Raw genomic sequence first — 21,044 nt, 5'->3', positions numbered from 1 at the left:
AAGAAACGAATTCTAATAGAAGGGTTGCCCGGATCAGGTCAGCCTACAGGCATGTCTGTGAGAGATTGTCTTGATTAATTGATGTGGAAAGATTCAGCCCACGATGGGTGGTACCATTCCCTGGACAGGACCTCTTGGGATGTATAATAAATCTGAATAAGCATGAGCTCACAAGCCAGCAAGCATAATTCCTTGTTCCCTTTAGTGATGGACTACAATGTGGAAGTGTAAGCCAAGCAAACCATTTCCTTCCCAACTTGCTTTTGGTTATGATGTTTCATTGTAGCAATGGAAACCTTAACTAAGGCACAGTCTAGCTTCTTCCCAGGAGTTCTCATTCATAGAGTGACTGTATTTGATGTCACTGAACTGAAAACTTGTGGGTTATGTTCACCTCACCATAAATTACATGAAAGAGGAAGCGTTGATATACATCTCATGTGAAGAGCACTTTGCTGCTCATTCAGAAAACCTGAATTCAGTTCCAGGCACTCATAACTGCCTGTTGTTCCAGATACCTTCTAGTCTCTGCTCAACACACACACACAAAATAGAAAGAACACTTAAGAGCTCTCTGAGGGAAATTTAAATATACAGTATAGTATTGTCAGCTCTTTGGACTTGGCTGTGTAGTTAGATGGCCACAGGAATGTCTCTGCATTGCATCTGTGTACTACAGAAGTGTTGGTCCTCTGCACCTTCCCTGGTTCTCTCTTCTCATCCTCCACGTTCTCAGATTTGGTGTCTTCCTGCGCTCTACCCAGAATAGTCTGTGTGGTGGACTCCACATTTGCCTTCCATGCTGACCAGCTGCATCTCATTATCGCATCTTCCGTAAGTTTCCTACATCAAATATACAGACACCCGGGGGCAGCATCACATGTGAGCATGTCTTTGTGGCTGAAAGTCAGAAGAGGAAGTGTAAGAGAGGAACTTCTGGTCACCCCTAGAAATGTATTGGAGAATTGAGAGGGCAGAGCCAGGTCTCATGCAAAGAGAAACTCCTTCTTGTTTTGCAGTGGACGTCACCATCTTTATGGGGGTTCTGGACCCCAGTCTGCTCCATCCCATGGGTGTGTCCCCTGTGCAGACTGTGCCACCCATTCTCGGTGCTGTGTGTGTGTGGAGATCTGGCACGATGAACCTCCACGGCCCCTGTGGTTAATCTGGTGTTTGGACTCGGTAAGTGCTACAGGGGGCCATCATTATTAGACAGAAGGGTAATGAATAATGAATAGGACAGCCTAGATTCATAAGCTGGGCTTCTCTCAGGATGTTCTTTCATTGTGAAGTCTTGTTAGGTGGCTGCATAGGTATCATTCCTGGCACCTGCCTCTCTATCTGAACCTAATCTCTGGCCTGGAGTTCTGCGGTTGGAGTCACTGTGTTACAGGATGGACACTTCTCACTAGGTCCTTTTCTATTTCAGTGTTTTATTCAGAAGCAGAGGATCTGGGCACACTGGTGTCTTCCATTTTCGCCCTGGGAGGTCCGAGTTTGGCTGGGATTAGCATGGGGGTGGGGAGTGTGATCCTGAAATGAGATCACACCCACTTCCCATTTACTCCTTGCTATTGTAGCCATGATTAAGCTAGGGATTATCCAGTGTGTTAATGCTAACAGGACAGACAGCTGGCTCAGAAGGACACTGCAACCATCAACACAGAGGATGGGGACACTCACACACATTTCCTCCTGAGGACATGGACGAGGTTTTGGATTGGCTTTCTTTTTTTCCCATCTGTCTTCACCTGGGCTGTCTTACTGGGCTCCTTGACCGTACATCATCCATGAGACAGAACTGAGGTAAATGCAGTCCCAAGCTTTTGCTCATGTTACCTCATCCTGTAAACTATGTTTTGCCTCTGAACCCAGTTCCTTCTCCTTGAATGGGGAAGTAGTAGGGTGTTGGTCGGTGGGGTCAGAACACATGTAAAGGAAAAAGAAGTCCTTGGCTCCTGTGGATACTGTCATACACAGTTTATAATTGATTGATAATATTAGTGGTAATTCTATTTTTAACCTTTAAGGTATCTCCACACTGATTTATATATTGCTGGCACAAGTTTACATTGCCATAGGAAGTAAATAAAGGTCATCCCCCCCGCCCGCCATCATTACCAACATTGTCTTTTTATTTATTTATTTTTTTTGATGATAGTCATTCTGACCAGGTTGAGGTGGAAACTCCAAGCAGTTTGAATTTTCGTTTCCCTGATGGCTACCCTCCCTCCTGTAGATCACTGGCCTGTGGCCTGTGTGAGTTCACTCTTGTGACACCAGTAGACTGAGCAGAGCCCAGAAGGTAGAGTGTGGCCAGTCATTCCCAACTTTGAGGATGGACACACGCTCTATCTCAAGATGTTGGCTGCTGTTCTGTCCCAGTCACTGAGGCCATGAAGGACTACTTACCATCATTTACTCCTTTCCCAGAGAAGCTAAACAGAGTTTTTTATGTGGATCATTCCACTTTTTCAATGCTGGCCCCCAACTCCACTCATTTCTGAGGAACTGAGCACCCCATATCAGAGAGCCATAGGCTTCCTTCTGACCCTCCCCACCTCATCTGGGACCCTTTGCTCCAGCTGCTCACTTTAGCAAGGTGCCCTCCCCACACCTGTGAGCAAGCTCCCAGTCACCCATTGCATCCAATCACAAGGGGCTGCTAAGAGAAGTGTGTGTTCTTAGTTTTTTTAAAAAGATTTTAATATTTTATTTCATATGAATGTTTTGCTTGCATGTGTGTCTGTGCACCAAATGCATACTTGGTGCCCAAAGAGGCTGGAAGACAGCATCAGATCCCCTGGAACTGGAGTTATGGGTGGTTGGGAGCTACATTGTAGGTGCTGGGGATGGAACCTGGGTCCTCTGCATGACCAAGTGATCTTAACGGCTGAGCCATTTTTCCAGCCCTTAGTCTGTATCTCTACTGGGGGAGTTGAGACCATTAATATTAAGAGTTATTTTTAAAAGAAAGGTATTAATTCCAGTAATTTTGTTGATTTTGAAGTGTCTTAGATCACCTTTGACTAACTAGTCTGGCATTGTTTATTTATTGCTTGTGCCCTCTTAAGGGTATCTATTCATTTCTTCAGACATAAGTATTTTCCCCAGTTTTATCTGTAAAGACTGTCTTAGTGATCATACCTAATGTTGGTATCCTAGAAATATTTTATTTCTCCATTATTATTATTATTATTATTACTATTACTATTACTAATTTTGTTTTTGTGAGACATGGTCTCAGTATGTGGTCCTGGCTGACCTGGAACTCACTATGTAGACCAGGCTGGCCTCAAACTCATAGAGATGGGCCTGCTTTTGCCTCCCAAGAGCTGAGAATGACGGTGTGCACCACTACACCTAAATCTCCTTTAGTTTTAATGGATAGCTTTTTAGGGTTGACAGTTGTGGTCTTTTAGAACTTGGAATACACATTTATGGACCTCTTGAGTTTTAAATGTTTCTGTCAAAAAATCAGATGTTATTCTAATGGACCTGCCTTTAAAAGTGACTTAACTTTTCTCCCTTGTTGGTTTTGATAATATTTATTTTTTTAAATTATTTCTCGTGTTTTTAATGTTTTAAGTGTAGGATATCATGAGGAGTTTCTTTTTTGGGCTTGTGTATTTGATGTTTTGTGGACCTCTTGTATCTTCATGGGTATCTATTTCTCCAGGTTTGGGAAATTTTCTTTATGTTTTATTGAAAATATTCTCTGTGTGTTTGCCATGGTATTCTTCTATGCTCATAACTCATAGGTTAGGTCTTTTCATGGTGTCCCCAAACTCTCTCATGTTCTGTTTATATTTTTAAATATTGTCTCATTGGGCTGGAGAGATGGCTCAGTGATTTAGAGCACTGGCTGCTATTGCAAAGGACCCAGGTTATATTCCCAGGACCCACATGGTAGCTCACAACCATCTGTAAATTCTAGTTCCAGAGAATCTAACACCCTCTTCTGTCTTCTGAGGGCACCAGACATTCACCTGGTGCACACCCACACATGCAGGCAAAGCATTCATATACAGAAAATAAAATAAATAAATCTAAGAAAACTAAAAAAAATTCTCATCAATCTGTACTGAATGATCTAATTTCTGTTTTTCTTCAGCTTCTGACCCTCTTTTTTTGTCTTGATCCATTTTATTGGTTAGGTTTTACATTGAACTTTTTTCTTTTCTTCTTAATACATTTTATTTGTATGGATGTCTTGCCTGCATGTATGTTTGTGAACCACTTGCACTGCTGGAACCCATGGAGGCCAGAATAAAGGCACTGGTTACCCTGGAACTGGAGTTACAGATAGTTGTGAGCCACCGTGTGGGTGCTGGGAATTGAACCTGGGTCCTCTGGAAGAATAGTCAATGCTCTTAACTGCGATGGCTAAAGGAACTCCATTTAATGCTAGGCATCCATCTTGGTACCCACTAGTCATTTGTCTCTGACTCCAGTCCCTGGAAGATAAGTTCTCAGTAACCCTGACTCAGTGACCCCCATCCCATAAATGTACAGCTGTGACTGTCCAGTTGTTATGATATGACTGCTTTTCTTTTTGCTTCTGTAACTTGCTTAAACAGATATCCACAGATGGTTTTGAGTTTCCTTAACCACTTAACTTGGCAGAACAGACAAGTTTTTGCTTGCTTGCCTAGATATTGAAGGTTTTCCTGTGGTTTTCTTCTTTAAGAACTATTCCTCATACCCCTCCTTCACAACATGCCTGAGATTTGGCTTTAAGGCTGTTGTTCTTCTAGCAGCTAATCAATAAATCCTTCAGTTGTAATTGGACTGAGTCTATGGTCTTTTCCCAGGGGTCGGAGAGTCCATAACATTAACCATCGAGTCATCTCTCCAGCCCCTCCATTGAGGTTTTTAATCAGCTCATTGATTTTTTTCTTTCCCAGTATTGCTATAGTTTAGATTTTGTCAGAAATTCAACTCTATTTTCATTCTTGCATTGACTTCCTTATTTTATTTTATTTTTTTTTTTTGTATTCTTTGAGTTGTTTGGCCATATTTATAATCTTCCTTTGAATTCTTCGAGAGTTCTTCCAGGTCATTTTTCACTAGGAGCCATTATTATGGGATTTGCATGTTTTAGAGATGAAATATTATTTTGATTTTTCTTATTTATATTTCTTCATTGGGATTTACACACCTGGAATTAATTCGTTGGTGAATGTCTTTTTCTTCCTCCCTCCCTCCCTCCCTCCCTCCCTCCCTCCCTCCCTCCCTCCCCCCCTCTCTCCCTCCCCCTCCCTCCCCCCTCTCTTTTTGGTTCAGAGGTGTTTATATGTTCAGGATGGGGCCAATACATAGCAAGGTTGTGATCTTGATTTCTTCTGTTTTTCTGGTATTTGAGAATATTTCTATCCAGATACACACAGCCAACTACGTAGATTATGCACATCGATAGGTAAATGACAGATAGATGGTAGTATTGAGTTTATTGAGATGACTCCAGAGAAGGTATTTGTAGAAAAGAGAAATAGAGGAAAGGCTTGAGCTCAGAGACTCTCCAAGGTGTAGTGTAGTTTAAAGATGACAGAGAACCTCCAATGAAACTAAGACAGCATTTTCAGGGCCGATACTGAGTGTGACCTCTGGAAAAACAGAGGTCATTGTGGTCCAGGCTGGGTGGTGTCACATATTGCTGGTATATTCTCTCTCTGCTGATGTCTGGTACCCTCAGAAGTTTGGTCAAGTAGCTTGGAACAATTTGTCCCTGGTTGTGTGGGTGGGTCCCATATCTCAAGATTAAACAGAGCAACTAGAGGGTCCCAGTCAGGCAGCTGACAGGACTCTGGGTTTCTGAAGGAGTCACAGTCTCACCAAATCCTGAAACTGGGTTGGAGGTTTATGACAGCTGTGGGTCTATCTGGAAAATAGGATTCCTTATCTTCCACCTGTTTTACCATTTAGAAGCAGCGTTTGCTGATTATCCTGCCACTAGGGAGCTGCCCAGATGAGGCAGTATTTGGTCTCTCTGTGTTGTGCATCTTTGTCCTGCTCCCCCCAACCTGGCCCTGTATATTTCATTTACTTTGTGAGTTATCGAAGCCCTTCCTCTTTTTTTCTTTTGGAACAGAGTCTACTTCCCCCTAATTCTGACTATCTTGTTCACTGGCTTACAGGTAGAATCATCTAATCTATGATTTCACCCCAAAACCTTATTTTCAAGATAGGGTTCTGCTATATAGTCTAGGCTGGCATTGAACTTGCAATTATTTTGTCTTAGATATCTGAGTGCTGTGTTTACAGATGTGATCCACAATGCTCGGATGAAGCCTTAACTAATTATTCTTTATCAATGGGAAATCGGGAGTCAGATATTGGGGTAAGAACTTGAAAGATCAGAGAAGCAGGGAAGCAGGCACCAGTGACTTCCTTCCACTTCTGTTCCTTCCTTCAGAAGGGCCAAGATCCCCTCTCAGCCCTGCCTTACTACTTCCTGTCTCCCATCTGTCTACAGTCCTCCAAACCTCTATGGTTAATTTTGGTCAGCTAGTGGCTAGCTCTGCCCTCTGACTCCAAGCAAGCTTTATTTGTCAGAACACAATCAAAATATCACACAACACTCGGAATTATTTTTTTTCATTTTTTATACTTTGGTTCTATCAATCCCTCCCTTCCCTCCCCCAGCTCCTACCAGAACCTTCCATCATATCGTCTTCTCAACTTCATCTCCTCTTTCCATAGCCCACTGAGTCTAATCAGTACTGTCCTTATGTGGGTTTAGGGACAGCCAGTAGAGCATGAGCATCTATCTCAACAGACGACACTTCCCTGACAAGAAATTTCTCTCTCCTTTTCTTCAGCCTTCAACTATCAAAGTTCTTCACCTAAAGATGGGACTTCATGAGTTTATCTCCTCACTACTCAGGAATTTTGACTGGCTTGGGCTTGTACAGGTCTTATCAGGCAACCACAGCTTCTGTGAGTCCATTGAACCTACATGTCCAGAAGACACCTTCTTGCAGCCATCCTCCCTAACTTTTTGCCCTTAAAATCTTTCCACCTGCCCCATCACATTGTTCCTTGAGCCATGTGGGAAGGGAGCACATTAGATGTCTTATTTAGGGCTGAGAACTCTACATTAACTTATCTTTTACACTATGATTATCTGCTGGTTTGTCTTGATGGCCACCAACCAAAAAAAGCTTAATTTGTTCTTAATCGATCTTTATGGGCCTGGCTATGAAACCCACATTGTTGTGTGTGCTACAGATGAAAAGGAGACAAAGCCAATGTTAGCCAATGAGTTGATTAGATATGATGCTGATTGTCCTAGAGAAGAGGGGGCAGTTTATGTGATAATAATGGTGACCCATGGGATTTATTCCCAGGCTGGTGGGAGACAGGCAGAGAGTATGATGTCTAATGACATCAATGTTAACCAGATGCCTCAGTCTCAACATGTGGGGTGTTAGGAAGTGGTGAGTTCTAAGGCATGTAAAGGAGAAAGGGTACAAAGCATGTGTGCTGCAAACAGTTTAGGGTGTAAAAATTGTGATAGAGGAGAATGCTCCAGTTGTGTGAGACATCCTGAAGGAGGAAGCTGGAGCCATCAGTGGGAGCATGGTATTTGCTTGCATGGTAGAGATACCAGTGAGATTGACATGGTCTTGACTTTGCTCATTGTGTGTGCAGTGATGGTGGTAGGTGAGAATGCAGTCAGAGGAGTAACAATTAAGCCTCACTAAGCCTTGTAGACCAGGTATAGTGCTCATGTATCATAGCAATGGGAGCAGAGTAACTGGAGGCTATGGGGACAGTACAGAAGTGATTCATTTCTTTTAAAAGGACTTCAGGAGTCATATGATATTGGAGGTGGGCATAGTGGTTGGAACTTACATGAAAGAAGGAGATAAAGAAGGGCATTGGTAGATGATTTAATTAGGTACAAGACTGATTGGCCCAGATAAATGAGGACAGTTTAGGTGTTAAGAATGATGACCCACAGGGTTGACTTCCAGCCACTCAGTGTGAAGAATGCAAGTTATTATTACATTGTTAGGAAATACAGAGTGTGAGTCAGGTCATTTGAATATACTGTGAGCTCAATTGAGAATGTGATCAGTTGGATCTTTACATTCAAAGTGACTTATTTATGTATGGATAAACTTGTCCTGAGATTCAGTTAGGAGAGAGAGAGAGAGAGAGAGAGAGAGAGAGAGAGAGAGAGAGAGAGAGAGAGATTGAGATTGTGTGTGTGCATGTGTGTATGCATGTGTGTGTTCACATAGACAGATCAATGAATTATATGTAGATACACACAGCCAACTATGTAGATTATGCACATTGATAGGTAAATGACAGATAGATGGTAGTATTGAGTTTATTGAGATGACTCCAGATAAGGTATTTGTAGAAAAGAGAAATAGAGGAAAGGCTTGAGCTCAGAGACTCTCCAAGGTGTAGTGTAGTTTAAAGATGACAGAGAACCTCCAATGAAACTAAGACAGCATTTTCAGGGCCGACACTGAGTGTGACCTCTGGAAAAACAGAGGTCATTGTGGTCCAGGCTGGGTGGTGTCACATATTGCTGGTATATTGAGGTACAATACATGACCTAAATATCTGGGTGAAGGACTAACATCCCTATGCTACCCAAAGCCACCAATCCTGATGAAGTGTAGCCCAGATCCACTGCTATAGGGTTATAGCGCAAATCCTGTGGTCTAAATCACCACGTGATGAACTCCCCATAGCTCCTTGGGAACCTGGCTTTTCTGACATCAGCTAACTCAAGCTCTTTTTTTTTCTGTATCTCCAGGACCATTACCCAGCCTTCCATCTGCACAGTTCCAGGAGCTGTGACTTCCATGAGCAGTGATGTGGCCATCTTCTGCAGGACCCCTCTGGGAGTGACCAGTGTGCACCTAACCCATTATATACCCAGTATGTGTGCAAAGTGGTATGAGTGAATCCCACAAGGATCCCAGGAAGTGTTTAAGTTCAGTCTGCAGAATACGACACACACCAATGCGGGGGTTTACTACTGTGGATACTACAAGGAAGACCAATGGTCATGACTTAGTGGCAACTTGGAGCTGGGGGTGACAGGTGAGTAACTGCCTATGAACTTTAGCCTTAACATCTGCTCTCTACCTCACTACACCACATACGCCTCATCACAGGCCCTGCATTGTACCAGCCCTTTTCTTTTGGGCCACCAACCAGCTCCCAAATCATGGCGACATTATTAGTTTTGAATTCTCGGCCTTAGCTTAGGCTCATTTCTGGCTAGCTCTTTTAACTTAAATTAACTTGTTTCTCCTCATCTACCTCTTGCTGTGGGGATTTTTACTTTTTCTTTCTGAATATCTTACTTTCACTCTTTCTCGTGTCTTGCTGGCCGGCAGCTGCCTGGCTTCTTGCCCCGGGCATGCCCCTCTCCTTCTCCCTCAGTCTCTCTTCTCTTCTCCTCTTGTTCCTCTAGATTCCTTCTCCCTTGGCCTGCCAGCCCTGCCTGTCCTTTGTCCTGCCTAGCTATTGGTCTTCAGCTTTAGGTGCCTCAGGCAGGCAAGGTGAGGCAAGTGCAATACATTTTTATGCAATTCAGTGAGTGCAGCATAAACAACAGTAACACACCTTTACACAGTTAAAGTCACGTTCTGTAGCATAAGCAAATGTAACACATCTTGCCTAGTTAAAATAATATCTCACAACACTGAATTATACTTATGCACCCATATATTGGCCCCTCCCCTCTCCTCTTTCTCGTCTCTTTCTTTCCCTCTCCTCCCCTCCCTTCTCTTCCCCTTTTTATCTCTTCCTTTCCTTTCTTTACTCTTTTGTCTTCTCTCCCTTTCCTTGTTTACTTTTTTGAAACGGACTCTCATACAGCTCAGGGTGGTCTTTACCTTGCTTTGTAATGGAGTATGACCTTGGACTTCTGGTCCTCCTGCCTGTACCCTCAAGTTGCTGACATTGTGGGCATGAACCACCACACTATGTTGTGCTGAGACTTAAACTTAGGGCTTCATATACATACCAGGCAAAAACACTCTACCACTGAGCAACATCCCCAGGCTGTCTTGATGCTTTGTGACCCTCCCTCTGTGTTAACAGTGGTCTCAGCTCCCTTGACAATGGTGAATGAAATTCACAAGGGGATGCAGCCCATGGGACCTGACACCAGCCTTCTGTACCTATATAGAGCCTCTTGATGGTCCTGGTTTATGGCAATTGTTGCGAACATGTTTTGTGATCTGCAAAGATTGGCAGTGGGTGGACATCTTTTTGTTTTCATCCTTTCTTCTCTCTGGTCAGACTGTGAATTGTGGGATTGTTTCATTAATGGTTTAAACAGCATACTCTACTTACTGCCAGGTTTCTACAGGGACAAACCACTCCTGGCTGTTCATTCAGGACCCCAGGGGGCCATAGGAAGAACTATATGTCTCTTCTGTCACACACATAATTATCTTCATCAGCTGCAGAGATGGAATTGCTTCCTTTCCCCAGAACTGCTCACATCAGGACCACAACACATTCCTCATCTCCCATGTGAGCCCAGGGCATAGGAAGGCCTACAGGTGCTTTGGCTCTTGCAAACACAATTCCTACTTGTGATCATGCCTAGTGATCCCCTTGTGCTGTCAACCACATGTGAGTGCACGTCTTACACTAGCTCTTCATCTCTGTACTCAGAGAGACCTCAAGATGTGTCGAGGGGACACAGCTGTGTGTCAGCTCTGTGCTGGCTGTTGCACACTGCACCACTGTCCTGTCTTGAGTCACTTCATTTGCATTCTGGAATCGGAACATTGTCTGCTAATTGTGTGAAATTAGGGCACATGCAGGTGTGCTCTTTTGGAGAAGAGATGTCATTACCCATCATGATATGTGGTATCCCACCCAGTTATTTATTGGCTGTGTAACCAATTGTAGTGTGTGCACATTTGCACACACAGAAACACACACAGACAATCCTTGCTAGCTATTAGTGATGGAGAAGTTAAAGGGTCTTTGTCACTTTCTTCCTTTAGGAAGACTTGAATCTTTGTCTCACACCATATTCTGTGAGCACAGTGCTGTGTCTGAATCGCCATCACACTTGTGGAGAAAGTATAGACATTTGCTGAAGAGGACTCAAGAAGGACTAACAGTCAGGATCTTGTAGGGAGGGAGCAGATCTGGCCTCCATGATGTTTAAGATTCAGTTCTGTATCCTTAGCTCATCCAGTTAGTTGGTATGTTTCAGGGTTTCCATGGAGGTGACATCTCCTCGGTATGGAGACTAGGGATGCAGAGGTGTTCTTTAAGAACTATGGGAAATTGTGAATGCTCATGGGTTAAGGATGGAAGGGTGGACCTGAGAATGTAGGAAGAAGCAATGTTATAAGTAAGAGCATTGTGAAAGGTGGAGTGAGACTTGTTGGATAAAGAGGAAGTTTGATGTAGCTGGGCATGGGATGAGAGTAGGAAATGGAACATGAAAAGATACATTTCATACATCTCTGAAATTTCAAAGTGTAAAGCAATTAAGAAATAAAGCAAACCAAAACAAATAGAATGCTTCTTTTACCCAAGTGCACAACTGGCTTGCACTAAGTCAGGCAGCTAAATACAGCGACAACAGAACACTGAACGTGAATATCCTAGGTAGAGCTAAGAACGGGACGGTGTATGATGAGCTTGTGTGTAATCAGTCATCAGGTGGGAGTGTCTGGTGGTTGCACCAGTTAGCTTAATTGCCAACTTGACATAGCTTAGAGTCATCTGAGAGGAAAGCCCTGAGTGAGGAATTGTCTAGATCAGATTGTCCTGTAGGCCTGTTTGTGGGGTAGTCTCTCTGATGTGGGAGAGCCCAGCCTTCTGTCATCAGTACCATTATTTGGCAGGTGGTTCTGAGATGTATAAGAAAGCTCATGAAGGAGAGTTAGAGGGACAGTGGTAGAAAAGTAAATGAGGGTAGGCTACCCCAGATGGTGTATTGGGAGGAGAGAAGGTGGGAAGGCATAGGTGGGCATCCAAACAGGATGGAAGAGCAAAGAGACGACCCAGAGGCTCTATAAAATATCCCAGCCATCGTCCATCTAAGGGACTTCCAGCATTAGATTTCTTTTATCCAGAATGGATAAAGCTGTCAATTTCTCTTTCTCTGAGGCTTGATCTTCTGTCTTTCTCTGTCATTCAACATTTCTTTTTTATTGAGACACAACCTCAATGTGTAGTCTTGGCTGTCCTGGAACTCTGTAAGTAGATCAGGCTGGTCTCAAACTCACAGTAAGATGAAATTTCAAAGTAGTTTTAATTTGAATTTCTGTGATGACTAAGAATGGAGAACACTTTTGAAAATGTTTCTTAGTTTGTTGTGGAATATTATTTTAAGATGTGTTACATTTGTTTATGCTATGGAACATTTGTTTTATGATGCAAAGATGTGCTGCATTCTTTTAGGTTGCATTTGTTAAACTCTGTAAAGCTGAGTTATTTTGCCTGTCTAAAACACCTAGTTGGTCTAATAAAGAGCTGAATGGCTGAGGCAGGAGAAAGGATAGGTGGGGCTGGCAGCTAGAGAGAATAAATAGAAGGAGAATAAAAGAGAAAGGAAGATTGAGGAGTGAGAAAAGAAGGGGCCAGCCAACCAGCCACACACAGAATAAGAAGGAAAGATATCGTATACAGACAGAAATAGAGAAAGGTAAAAGCCCAGAGATGAAAGACCGACAGGATAATGTAGGCTAAGAAAAGTTGGCTATGAACTGACCTACTCTGGTGATCAGATGGCTGAATACCCTAACTGTCATCATGGAACCTTCATCCAGTGACTGATGGAAGCAGATGCAGAGATCCATGGCTGGGTGCCAAGCCAAGCTCCAGGAGTCCAGTTGATGAGAGAGAGGAGGGATTCTATGAGCAAAGGACATCAAGATCATGATGGGAAAATGTTCAGAGACAGCCAGCCAAACTAGTGGAAATGCATGAACTGTGGACCAATAGATGAGGAACCCCCATGGTACTAGACTAGGCCCTCTGGATAGGTGAGACATTTGCTTAGCTTGAACTGTGTAGGGGCCCCCAGGCAGTGGGATAGGGATTTGTCCCTGGTGCATGAGTAGGCTTTTTGGAGCCCAGTGCCTATGGCGGAACACCTTGCGCAGCCTTGGTGCGGGGGTGGGGGGGGAGGGCTTGGACTTGCCTCAACTGAATGTACCAGGCTCTGTTGACTCCCCATGGGAGACCTTGGAGGAGGTGGGAATGGGGGATAGATTAGGCGGAAAGGCTGGGTGGCGGGAAGAGGAAGGAGAGGTTGGTATGTAAAATGAATAGAAAATTTCTTAATAATAAAAAAAGTAAGTAAACAAAAAAGAAAAGTTGGCTAAATAGTGGAGAGGGTTCCTGAATTGGCCAACTACTGTAGTCAGATTGGTGACTACCACAATTGTCATTAGAGATATTCTACCCAGTAACTAATGGAAGCAGATGCAGAGATCCACAGACAAGCACTGGTCTGAGCTCCAGGAATCTTGCTGAAGAAAGGGAGGAGGGATTGTATGAGCCAAGGGGGTCATGACAAGGGAACCCACAGAGACAGCTGACCTGAGCTCATGGGAGCTAATGGACTCAAGACCAACAGTTAGGGAGCTTGCATGGGACCAGCCTAGGCCTTCTGCTTGTGTGTGTGACAGTTGTGTAGCTTAGTCTGTTTGCAAGGCTCCTAGCAGTGAGACCAGGACCTGTACCTGGTGCTTGGCTGGCTTTTGGGAACCTGGCCCCCATGATGGATTATCTTGCCCAGTCTTGACACAAGGGGAGGAGCTCAGTTCTGCCTCAACTTGATGGGCCATGCTTTGTTCAAGCCCACAGGAGGCCTGCCCTTTCTGAATGGAGACAGAGGAGGAGTGGGTGGGGGTGTAGCATGATTTCAAATTAGTCTTAACAATAAAAACCTGGAGTCAGATATCGGGGTCAATGCTGAAAGATCAGAGAGACAGAGAAGCAAGCCACAGCCACCTCTTACCTTGACAACGCCTCAGCCAAAAAGGGCCTTAGCTCTTACCTCCTCCTACCTTATATATTCCTCTCTTCCTCCAGATTTATCACTTCCTGTCTCCAGCTCCCTAGTTCTGGGATTAAAGGTTTGTGCCTCCCAAGTACTGGGATTAAAAGCATGAGATCCTAAGTGCTGGGTTTAAAGGTGTGAGCCTCCATTGCCTGGCTGTTTTTCTTTTAGACTAGATCAATTTCGTGTAGCCCAAGGTGGCTTTGAACTGATATTCCTGCTTCCTCCTCCAAGTGCTGGGATTAAAGGTGTGTGCCACCACAAGGAAAACTATAACTATAAAGTCTTCAACTCCACCAGAGACTCAGGAAGGAAACAATATTACCTGGGTGGAGGAAGTGCAAGCAAGCGACTTCCGAAAGTTGTGAGAAATGACAGAAACAGCCGGCTGCCTGTACCCAGTGTTCCTTTGCAACATCGGAGCATCCATCTTTGGCCCACAGGCCTAGCATATCTGACAGACTTATCTGTGAAGCAGGATTTTTTGTCCTACTTTGTCTTGGCAAAGTTTGGCAGTCCTTTCTTTTGTGTCCTCCTTGTCCCATTTGGACAACATACTGTCAGCAGTTGAGGCAAGGGCATTTTCTTGCCCAGTGGCTAACTTTTGCTATAAAGAAAGTGAACTCCATACGGATGCCCATGATCTTCTCTGAAGTAGATTGGTGCTGCTAGGAGCAGACATGTCTCATTGTCATAAAAAAAGAACCTATGTTATTAAAACATCTTAAATTCCATATTCTGTAGATCTCTGAAGTGTTTGAAGACCATCTATCTACCTAAAATATATGTTTGACCTTGAAAACAAACCTAACATGACTACAAGTTTAATTGTAAATTAATTTTTTCTGGATGATCTATCCTTTTTCTTCACATGTCTCATTTGTCCAGTGGTCTTCAGATTCCTTATCTGGATGCTTTCATTCTCCTGAAAAGACAAAAACAGAACCCTTCCCCAACCCTAATTTTGGGGAGGTTCCCTTTTGGCAAGTTATATCTGATCAGTTAAGAATATTTGTTAGTTTTATAGGTTAGTTTAGATTGAATGGTCATGCTGTTTGGTGAACTATCATCTCTTGTAATTAAGAGCCCTCTCTTGTTCAAATGGCACCTTTATCAATTTTGATGGTATCCATAGCCTTTCTTCTCCTGTGGAAACAAAAGCAAAACCTCTTCCCCAAGGTAACACATATCCTGGTTTCTATTTTGAGGTCAACACATCTTTAAAGTATATAGGCTGATTTAATTCTGTAGTTTTTTCTATTATCCAATGTCTTTCTGCAGCTGTTGTCCCTTTCTCCCCAGCATTTAGAAAATTCAAAGTTAATAAAGGATTATGAAATCTCTCTTTGGGGGTCTTGATTACCCCTTTCTGTTTATTTAGCCTACAGTTTGATTTGATCTTTCTATAGCTGCTTGCCCCGTAGGATTGTGTGATACACCTATAATATGCTTTATATTGTAATAAGCAAAACACTGTTTCATTTTACCAGAGACATATGATGGAGCACTGTCAGTCTTGATTTGTGCAGGTATACCCATGATGGCCATAACTTCTAGCAAATGAGTGATTACAAAATCAGTCTTTTAAGAACTCAAAGCAGTTGCCCATTGAAATCCTGCATAGGTATCAATGGTGTGGTGTACATATTTTAATTTTCCAAATTCTACAAAATGAAACACATCCAGCTGCTAGATTTTTATTCCTCTGAGTACTCTTTGGGTTACTTCCTACAGATAGTGGGGTTTGGTTGTATAAAGAACAAGTAGGACATTTCCTTTCAATTTCCTTGGCTTGTTGCCAATTGGTGAAAAAATCCTTTTTCAAACCCTTGCTATTGACATGATGCTTTTTTAAAAATGAAACTCTGAGGCCTCCAGCACATTTCCTATCAATAGTTTATCAATTTCATCACTACCTTGTACTAGAGGCCTGGCAGACCCATATGGGATTGGATATGTGTTATAGATAAGGGATGATTCCTATTCCTGATTATTTCTTGTAACTAAATAACAAAGTTTATTCTGACTTATCAGGAATAAATTCAGCAGTTTTAATGTGTAAAATAATTTTTCAGCATACTGAGAGTCAGTAACTATGTTAAGAGGTTCTATAAAATCCATTAATACCATCAGAATACCATATAATTCTGACTTTTGGACAGAATCATAAGGGCTTTGAGACATTTTACTTAAATTTCCTGATGTATAACCTGCCTTTCTTGATTTGTCTGCATCAGTTTAAAATGTAGGGGCTCCAGAAATTGGTGTTTCCCATACAATATTTAGAAGAACCCAGTTAGTTCTATTTATAAATTTAATCATATTGCTTTTGGGATTTTTGTTGTTAATCTCTCCCAAAAAATCACTGCAAGCTCTTTGCCAATGTTTATTTTCTGCCCATAATGAGTCAATTTCATCATTTGTGAAAGGTACTACAGTTTCTGCTGGGTGTATTCCTGCTAATTGATGAACTGTCAACTTTTCTTTTAGAATCAACTCAGAGACCTTTTCTAGATAAGTATTTAATTTTTTACCCTGTTTATGTGGTCAAAAGATCCATTCTAAATTAATATCTTCCCTCTGCATTACTATTCCTGTAGACGAATGCATAGAAGGTAAAATAACCAGAATGAAATCAAGCTCTGGATCCAAATAGTCCACATATTCATCCTGTACTTTCTTTTCCACCAAAGCCAATTCTTTCTCAGCCACAGCTGATAATTCTCTTGGACTATTTAAGTCCTTGTTACCATTTATAGTTTTGAACAAATTCCTCAGTTCATCATTTTTTACCCTAATAATGGGCCATAGATTGGAAATGTCTCCTAGCAATATTTGAAAGTCATTTAGAGTTCACAACTGATTTGTTCTAATTTGCACCTTTTGGGATCTAATTTTTTAGACCTATTTTATATCCTAAATAATTAATAGAATCTTCTCTTTGTAGTTTTTCAGGAGAAATTTGTAATCCCCAACAAGGCAAAATTTTCTTTACTTCTTCAAACATTTTCTCTAAAGTATCTACATTTGAATCAGCTAGTAAGATGTCATCCATGTAATGGTTAACTATAGATAAAAGAACTGCTTATGTATCATTTCCAATGATTGACATACAAAATATGGCACAGGATAGGGCTATTTAACATTCCCTGTGGGAGAACCTTCCATTGATAACTCTTAACAGGCTGAGAATTATTATAAGTAGGCACCATGAAGGCAGATTTTTCTCTGTCTTTTTCTTGTAAAGGTATAGTGAAGAAACAGTCTTTTAAATCAATAACTATAAGAGGCCATCCTTTATGTAATAGAGGAGGCAAAGGAATTCCAAACTGTAGAGAGCCCATTTGCTGATTCACTTTATTAACAGCTCTTAAATCAGTTACCATTCTCCATTTTCCAGATTTCTTTTGTTTGAGCTTTTTATTTATTCATTTTTATTCTATTTTATTTTTTTCATTTTTCTCTATTAAGAAATTTTCTACTCACTCCACATACCACCCACAGATCCCCCTCCTCCTTCCTCTCATCCCACCCCTCTCTCCCAAGCCACCCTACATCCCCACATCCCCCAAATCAAGGTCTCCGATGGTGAGTCAGCAGAGCCTGGCACACTGAGCCTAGGCAGGTCCAAGCCCCTTCCCACTGCACCAAGGCTGTGCAAGGTGTCACACCACAGGCACCAGATTCCCAGAAACCTGCCCATCCACCAGGGACATATCCTGATCCCCCTGCTTGGGTGCCCCTCAAACATTTTGAGCCAAACAACCATCTTCTATATCCAGAGGGCCTAGTCCAGTCCCATGGTGGCTCCACAGCTACCAGTCTACAGTTCATGGGCTTCCATTAGTGTGGCCCGACATCTCTGCATATCCTCCCATCATGATCTCAACATCCCTCACCTGCAGAATCCCTCCTCTCTCTCATCAATTAGATTCCCAGAGCTCAGCCTGGTGCCATGCCGTGGATCTCTGCATCTGCCTCCATCAGTCACTGGACAAAGGCTCTATGATGACAGTTAGGTATTCACTAGACCAGTCACCAGAGTAGACCAGTCCAGGCACCCTCTGGACTACTGCCAGAAGACCAAGGTGGGGTCATTCTTGTCGATTCCTGAGAGCCTCCCCAGCACCCTGCCTCTTTCTATTCCCATGATATCCTCATCTATCATGGTATTGCCCTCCCTGCTCCCCCACTCTGTCCCTGTTCCAGCTTGACCCTCCCATTTCTCTATGTTCTCATTCCCCACTCCTCACCCAACACCCAGTCCACTCCTGTAGATCTCATCCACTTCTCCTTCGCAGGGTCATCCATGTGTCCCTCCTAGGGTCTTTCCCTGTTAGCTAGCCTCTCTGGAGTTGTGGGTTGCATTCTGGCCATCCCTTCCCTCACATCTAGTATCCACTTATGAGTGAGTACATACCATGTTTGTCCTTCTGAGTCTGGGTTACCTTACTCAAAATGATATTTTCTAGTTCTATCCATTTGCCTGCAAATTTCATGATATCATTGTTTTTTACTGCTGAGTAGTACTCCATTGTGTATATGTGCCACATTTTCTTTATCCATTCTTCAGTTGAGGGGCATCTAGGTTGTTTCCAGGTTCTTGCTATTATGAATAATGCTGATTTGAACATAGTTGAGCATGTGTCTTTGTGGTAAGATTGAACATTCCTTGGGTGTATGCCCAAGAGGGGTATAGATGGGTGTTGAGGTAGATTGATTCCCAATTTTCTGAAAAACTGTCATACTGATTTCCAAAGTGGCTGTACAAGTTTGTACTCCCACCAACAGTGTAGGAGTGTTCCCCTTGCTCCACATCCTCTCCAACACAAGCTGTCTTCAGTGTTTTTGATCTTAGCCATTCTGACAGGTGTAAGATGGTATCTCAGAGCTGTTTTGATTTGCATTTCCCTGATGACTAAGGATGCTGAGCAATTCCTTAAATTGGCCATTTGAGATTCTTCTGTTGAGAATTCTCTGTTAAGCTCTGTAGCCCATTTTTTAATTGGGTTGTTCAGCATTTTTAAGTCTAGCTTTTTGAGTTCTTTATATATTTTGGAGATCAGCCCTCAGTCAGATGTGGGTTGGTGAAGATATTTTCCCATTCTGTAGGCTGTTGCTTTGTCTTATTGAGTATGTACTTTGCTTTAAAAAAACTTCTCAGTTTCAGGAGGTCCCATTTATTAATTGTTGTTCTCAGTGTCTGTGCTACTGGAGTTATATTTAGGAAGCAATCTCCTGTGCCAAAGTGTTCCAGACTACTTCCTACTTTCTCTTCTATCAAGTTCAGTGTAACTGGACTTATGTTGAGGTCTTTGATCCACTTGGACTTGAGTTTTGTGCATGGTGACAGATATGGATCTGTTTGCAATCTTCTGCATGTTGACATCCAGTTATGCCAGCCCCATTTGTTGAAGATTATTTCTTTTTTCCATGGTACAGTTTTGGCTTCTTTGTCTAAAATCATATGTTCATAGGTGTGTGGATTAATATCAGGGTCTTCAATTTGATTCCACTGGTCCATGTGTCAGTTTTTATGCCAGTACCAAGCTGTTTTTATTACTATAGCTCTATAGTAGAGCTTGAGGTCAGGGATCGTGATGGCCCCAGAGGTTGCTTTATTATACAGGATTCTTTTAGCTATCCTAGGTTTTCTGTTTTTCCATAGAAAGTTAAGTATTGTTCTTTCCAAGTCTGTGAAGAATTGTGTTGGGATTTGGATGGGGATTGCACTGAATCTGTATATTGCTTTTGGTTGCCATTTTTACTATGTTGATTCTACCTATCTATGAGCATGGGAGATCTTTCCATTTTCTGATATCTTCTTCAATATCAGGGGAAACTGTGGTCGATATATAAAATCAATGAAAACAATGTTATTTAAATAAAATAAAATAAAGTGAAAAGAAAAGCTGGATACAAACAAGCTAAGCTAAGGCCAGGCATTCGTAAGAAAGAATAAACCTCTGTGTGGTTTATTTGGAACCTGGTAGTGGACCCCAAAGAACAAATGAATAAGTAAACAACCAATAAAACTCACCATTTGTATTTCCTTTTCTTTTTTTGAGACAGGGTTTTTCTGTGTTGTTTTTAGTGCCTATCCTGGATCTCACTCCATAGACCAGGCTGGCCTTGAACTTAGAGATCCAACTGGCTCTACCTCCTGAGTACTGGGATTAAAGGCGTGTGCCACCACTGCTGTATTCACCATTTGTATTTCTTCTTCTGAGAACTCTGTGTTTATTCCATAACCTGCTTTTAATTCAATTTTTTTTGTGTTGTCAGTCAGTTTTAGGGAGTTGGTTGTGTAGTTAGATGGTCAGGGGAATTTATTGAGAGCATCCACATGCTACAGAAGCCTTGGTTACCAGCATCTTCTCTGGTTATCTGCTCCCATCTATGTTGGCATATTTGTTGTTTGCCTGTGTCACATCAAGAATAGTCTAACTGTTCCAGTCAATTATGAATTTGTGCTTCATGATTTCTAGCTGCATCTTACTGTTTCCTGTGAAACATTGTCCATACATCTCTTACGTTAGCCATTGGGATTCCAGGGAACAGCATCATCCCAACCCCGTGACATCTGTGAAAATTTAAAACAAGAATAGTAAGTGCATAGAGGAACTGTTGCCAAGCCTAGAGCTGTGTGGTAGAATGGAGTCAGAGATAGGTCTTGTGCAAAAACATATCTTCTTCCTCTTTTGTATGGGATGTCATCATCCTGGCCTCTACCCTGCTCTATCCCATGGGTGGGTCCCACTGTGTGGACTGTATCACTAGTTCTGTTTGCTGTTTATGCGATGGTCTGGCATGAGGCACTGCCATGGTCCTTGGAGCTGCTCTTCTTGCACTTGGTAAGTGAGATAGTGATCATTACAGAGTGGTAATGAATACAGAATCCAAGATTTATAATCTGGGCTCCACTCACAGAACTCTCCCTCTATGAAGACCTGGCCTAGTGGTATCAGAGGAGTGCTCTCTGGTCTCAGGCTGTCCATTTGGCCCCTGGGTTTTGATCTGAGCTCTG

The 21,044-nt window shown here is 42.4% G+C and overlaps 1 protein-coding gene across 3 annotated transcripts in view; it reads left to right on the top strand.

Annotated features, from left to right (window-relative positions):
- The first annotated feature begins 960 nt into the window (after positions 1–960).
- LOC121826117 (leukocyte-associated immunoglobulin-like receptor 2) overlaps positions 961–21,044 on the top strand; it is a 33,160-nt gene continuing 13,076 nt past the window's right edge. Inside the window, exons 1-2 of one of the 3 annotated variants that reach the window (XM_076569446.1) lie at positions 961–1,182; positions 8,780–9,069. Coding sequence is in view for 2 of the 3 variants with exons in the window: in XM_076569456.1 (XP_076425571.1) it covers positions 20,841–20,871 (31 nt within the window). In the remaining variant the exon portion in view is untranslated. Of the gene's footprint in view, positions 1,183–8,779; positions 9,070–15,609; positions 20,872–21,044 lie in introns of those variants that run through there. The other 2 variants (XM_076569456.1, XM_076569443.1) reach the window with 2 other exon arrangements.

This window comes from Peromyscus maniculatus, chromosome 1 (assembly GCF_049852395.1).
Source record: "Peromyscus maniculatus bairdii isolate BWxNUB_F1_BW_parent chromosome 1, HU_Pman_BW_mat_3.1, whole genome shotgun sequence".
Classification (NCBI taxonomy): Eukaryota; Metazoa; Chordata; class Mammalia; order Rodentia; family Cricetidae; genus Peromyscus; species Peromyscus maniculatus.
The sequence above is the reverse complement of the archived record's forward strand: the minus strand, read 5'-3'. Positions and strand labels throughout refer to the sequence as shown.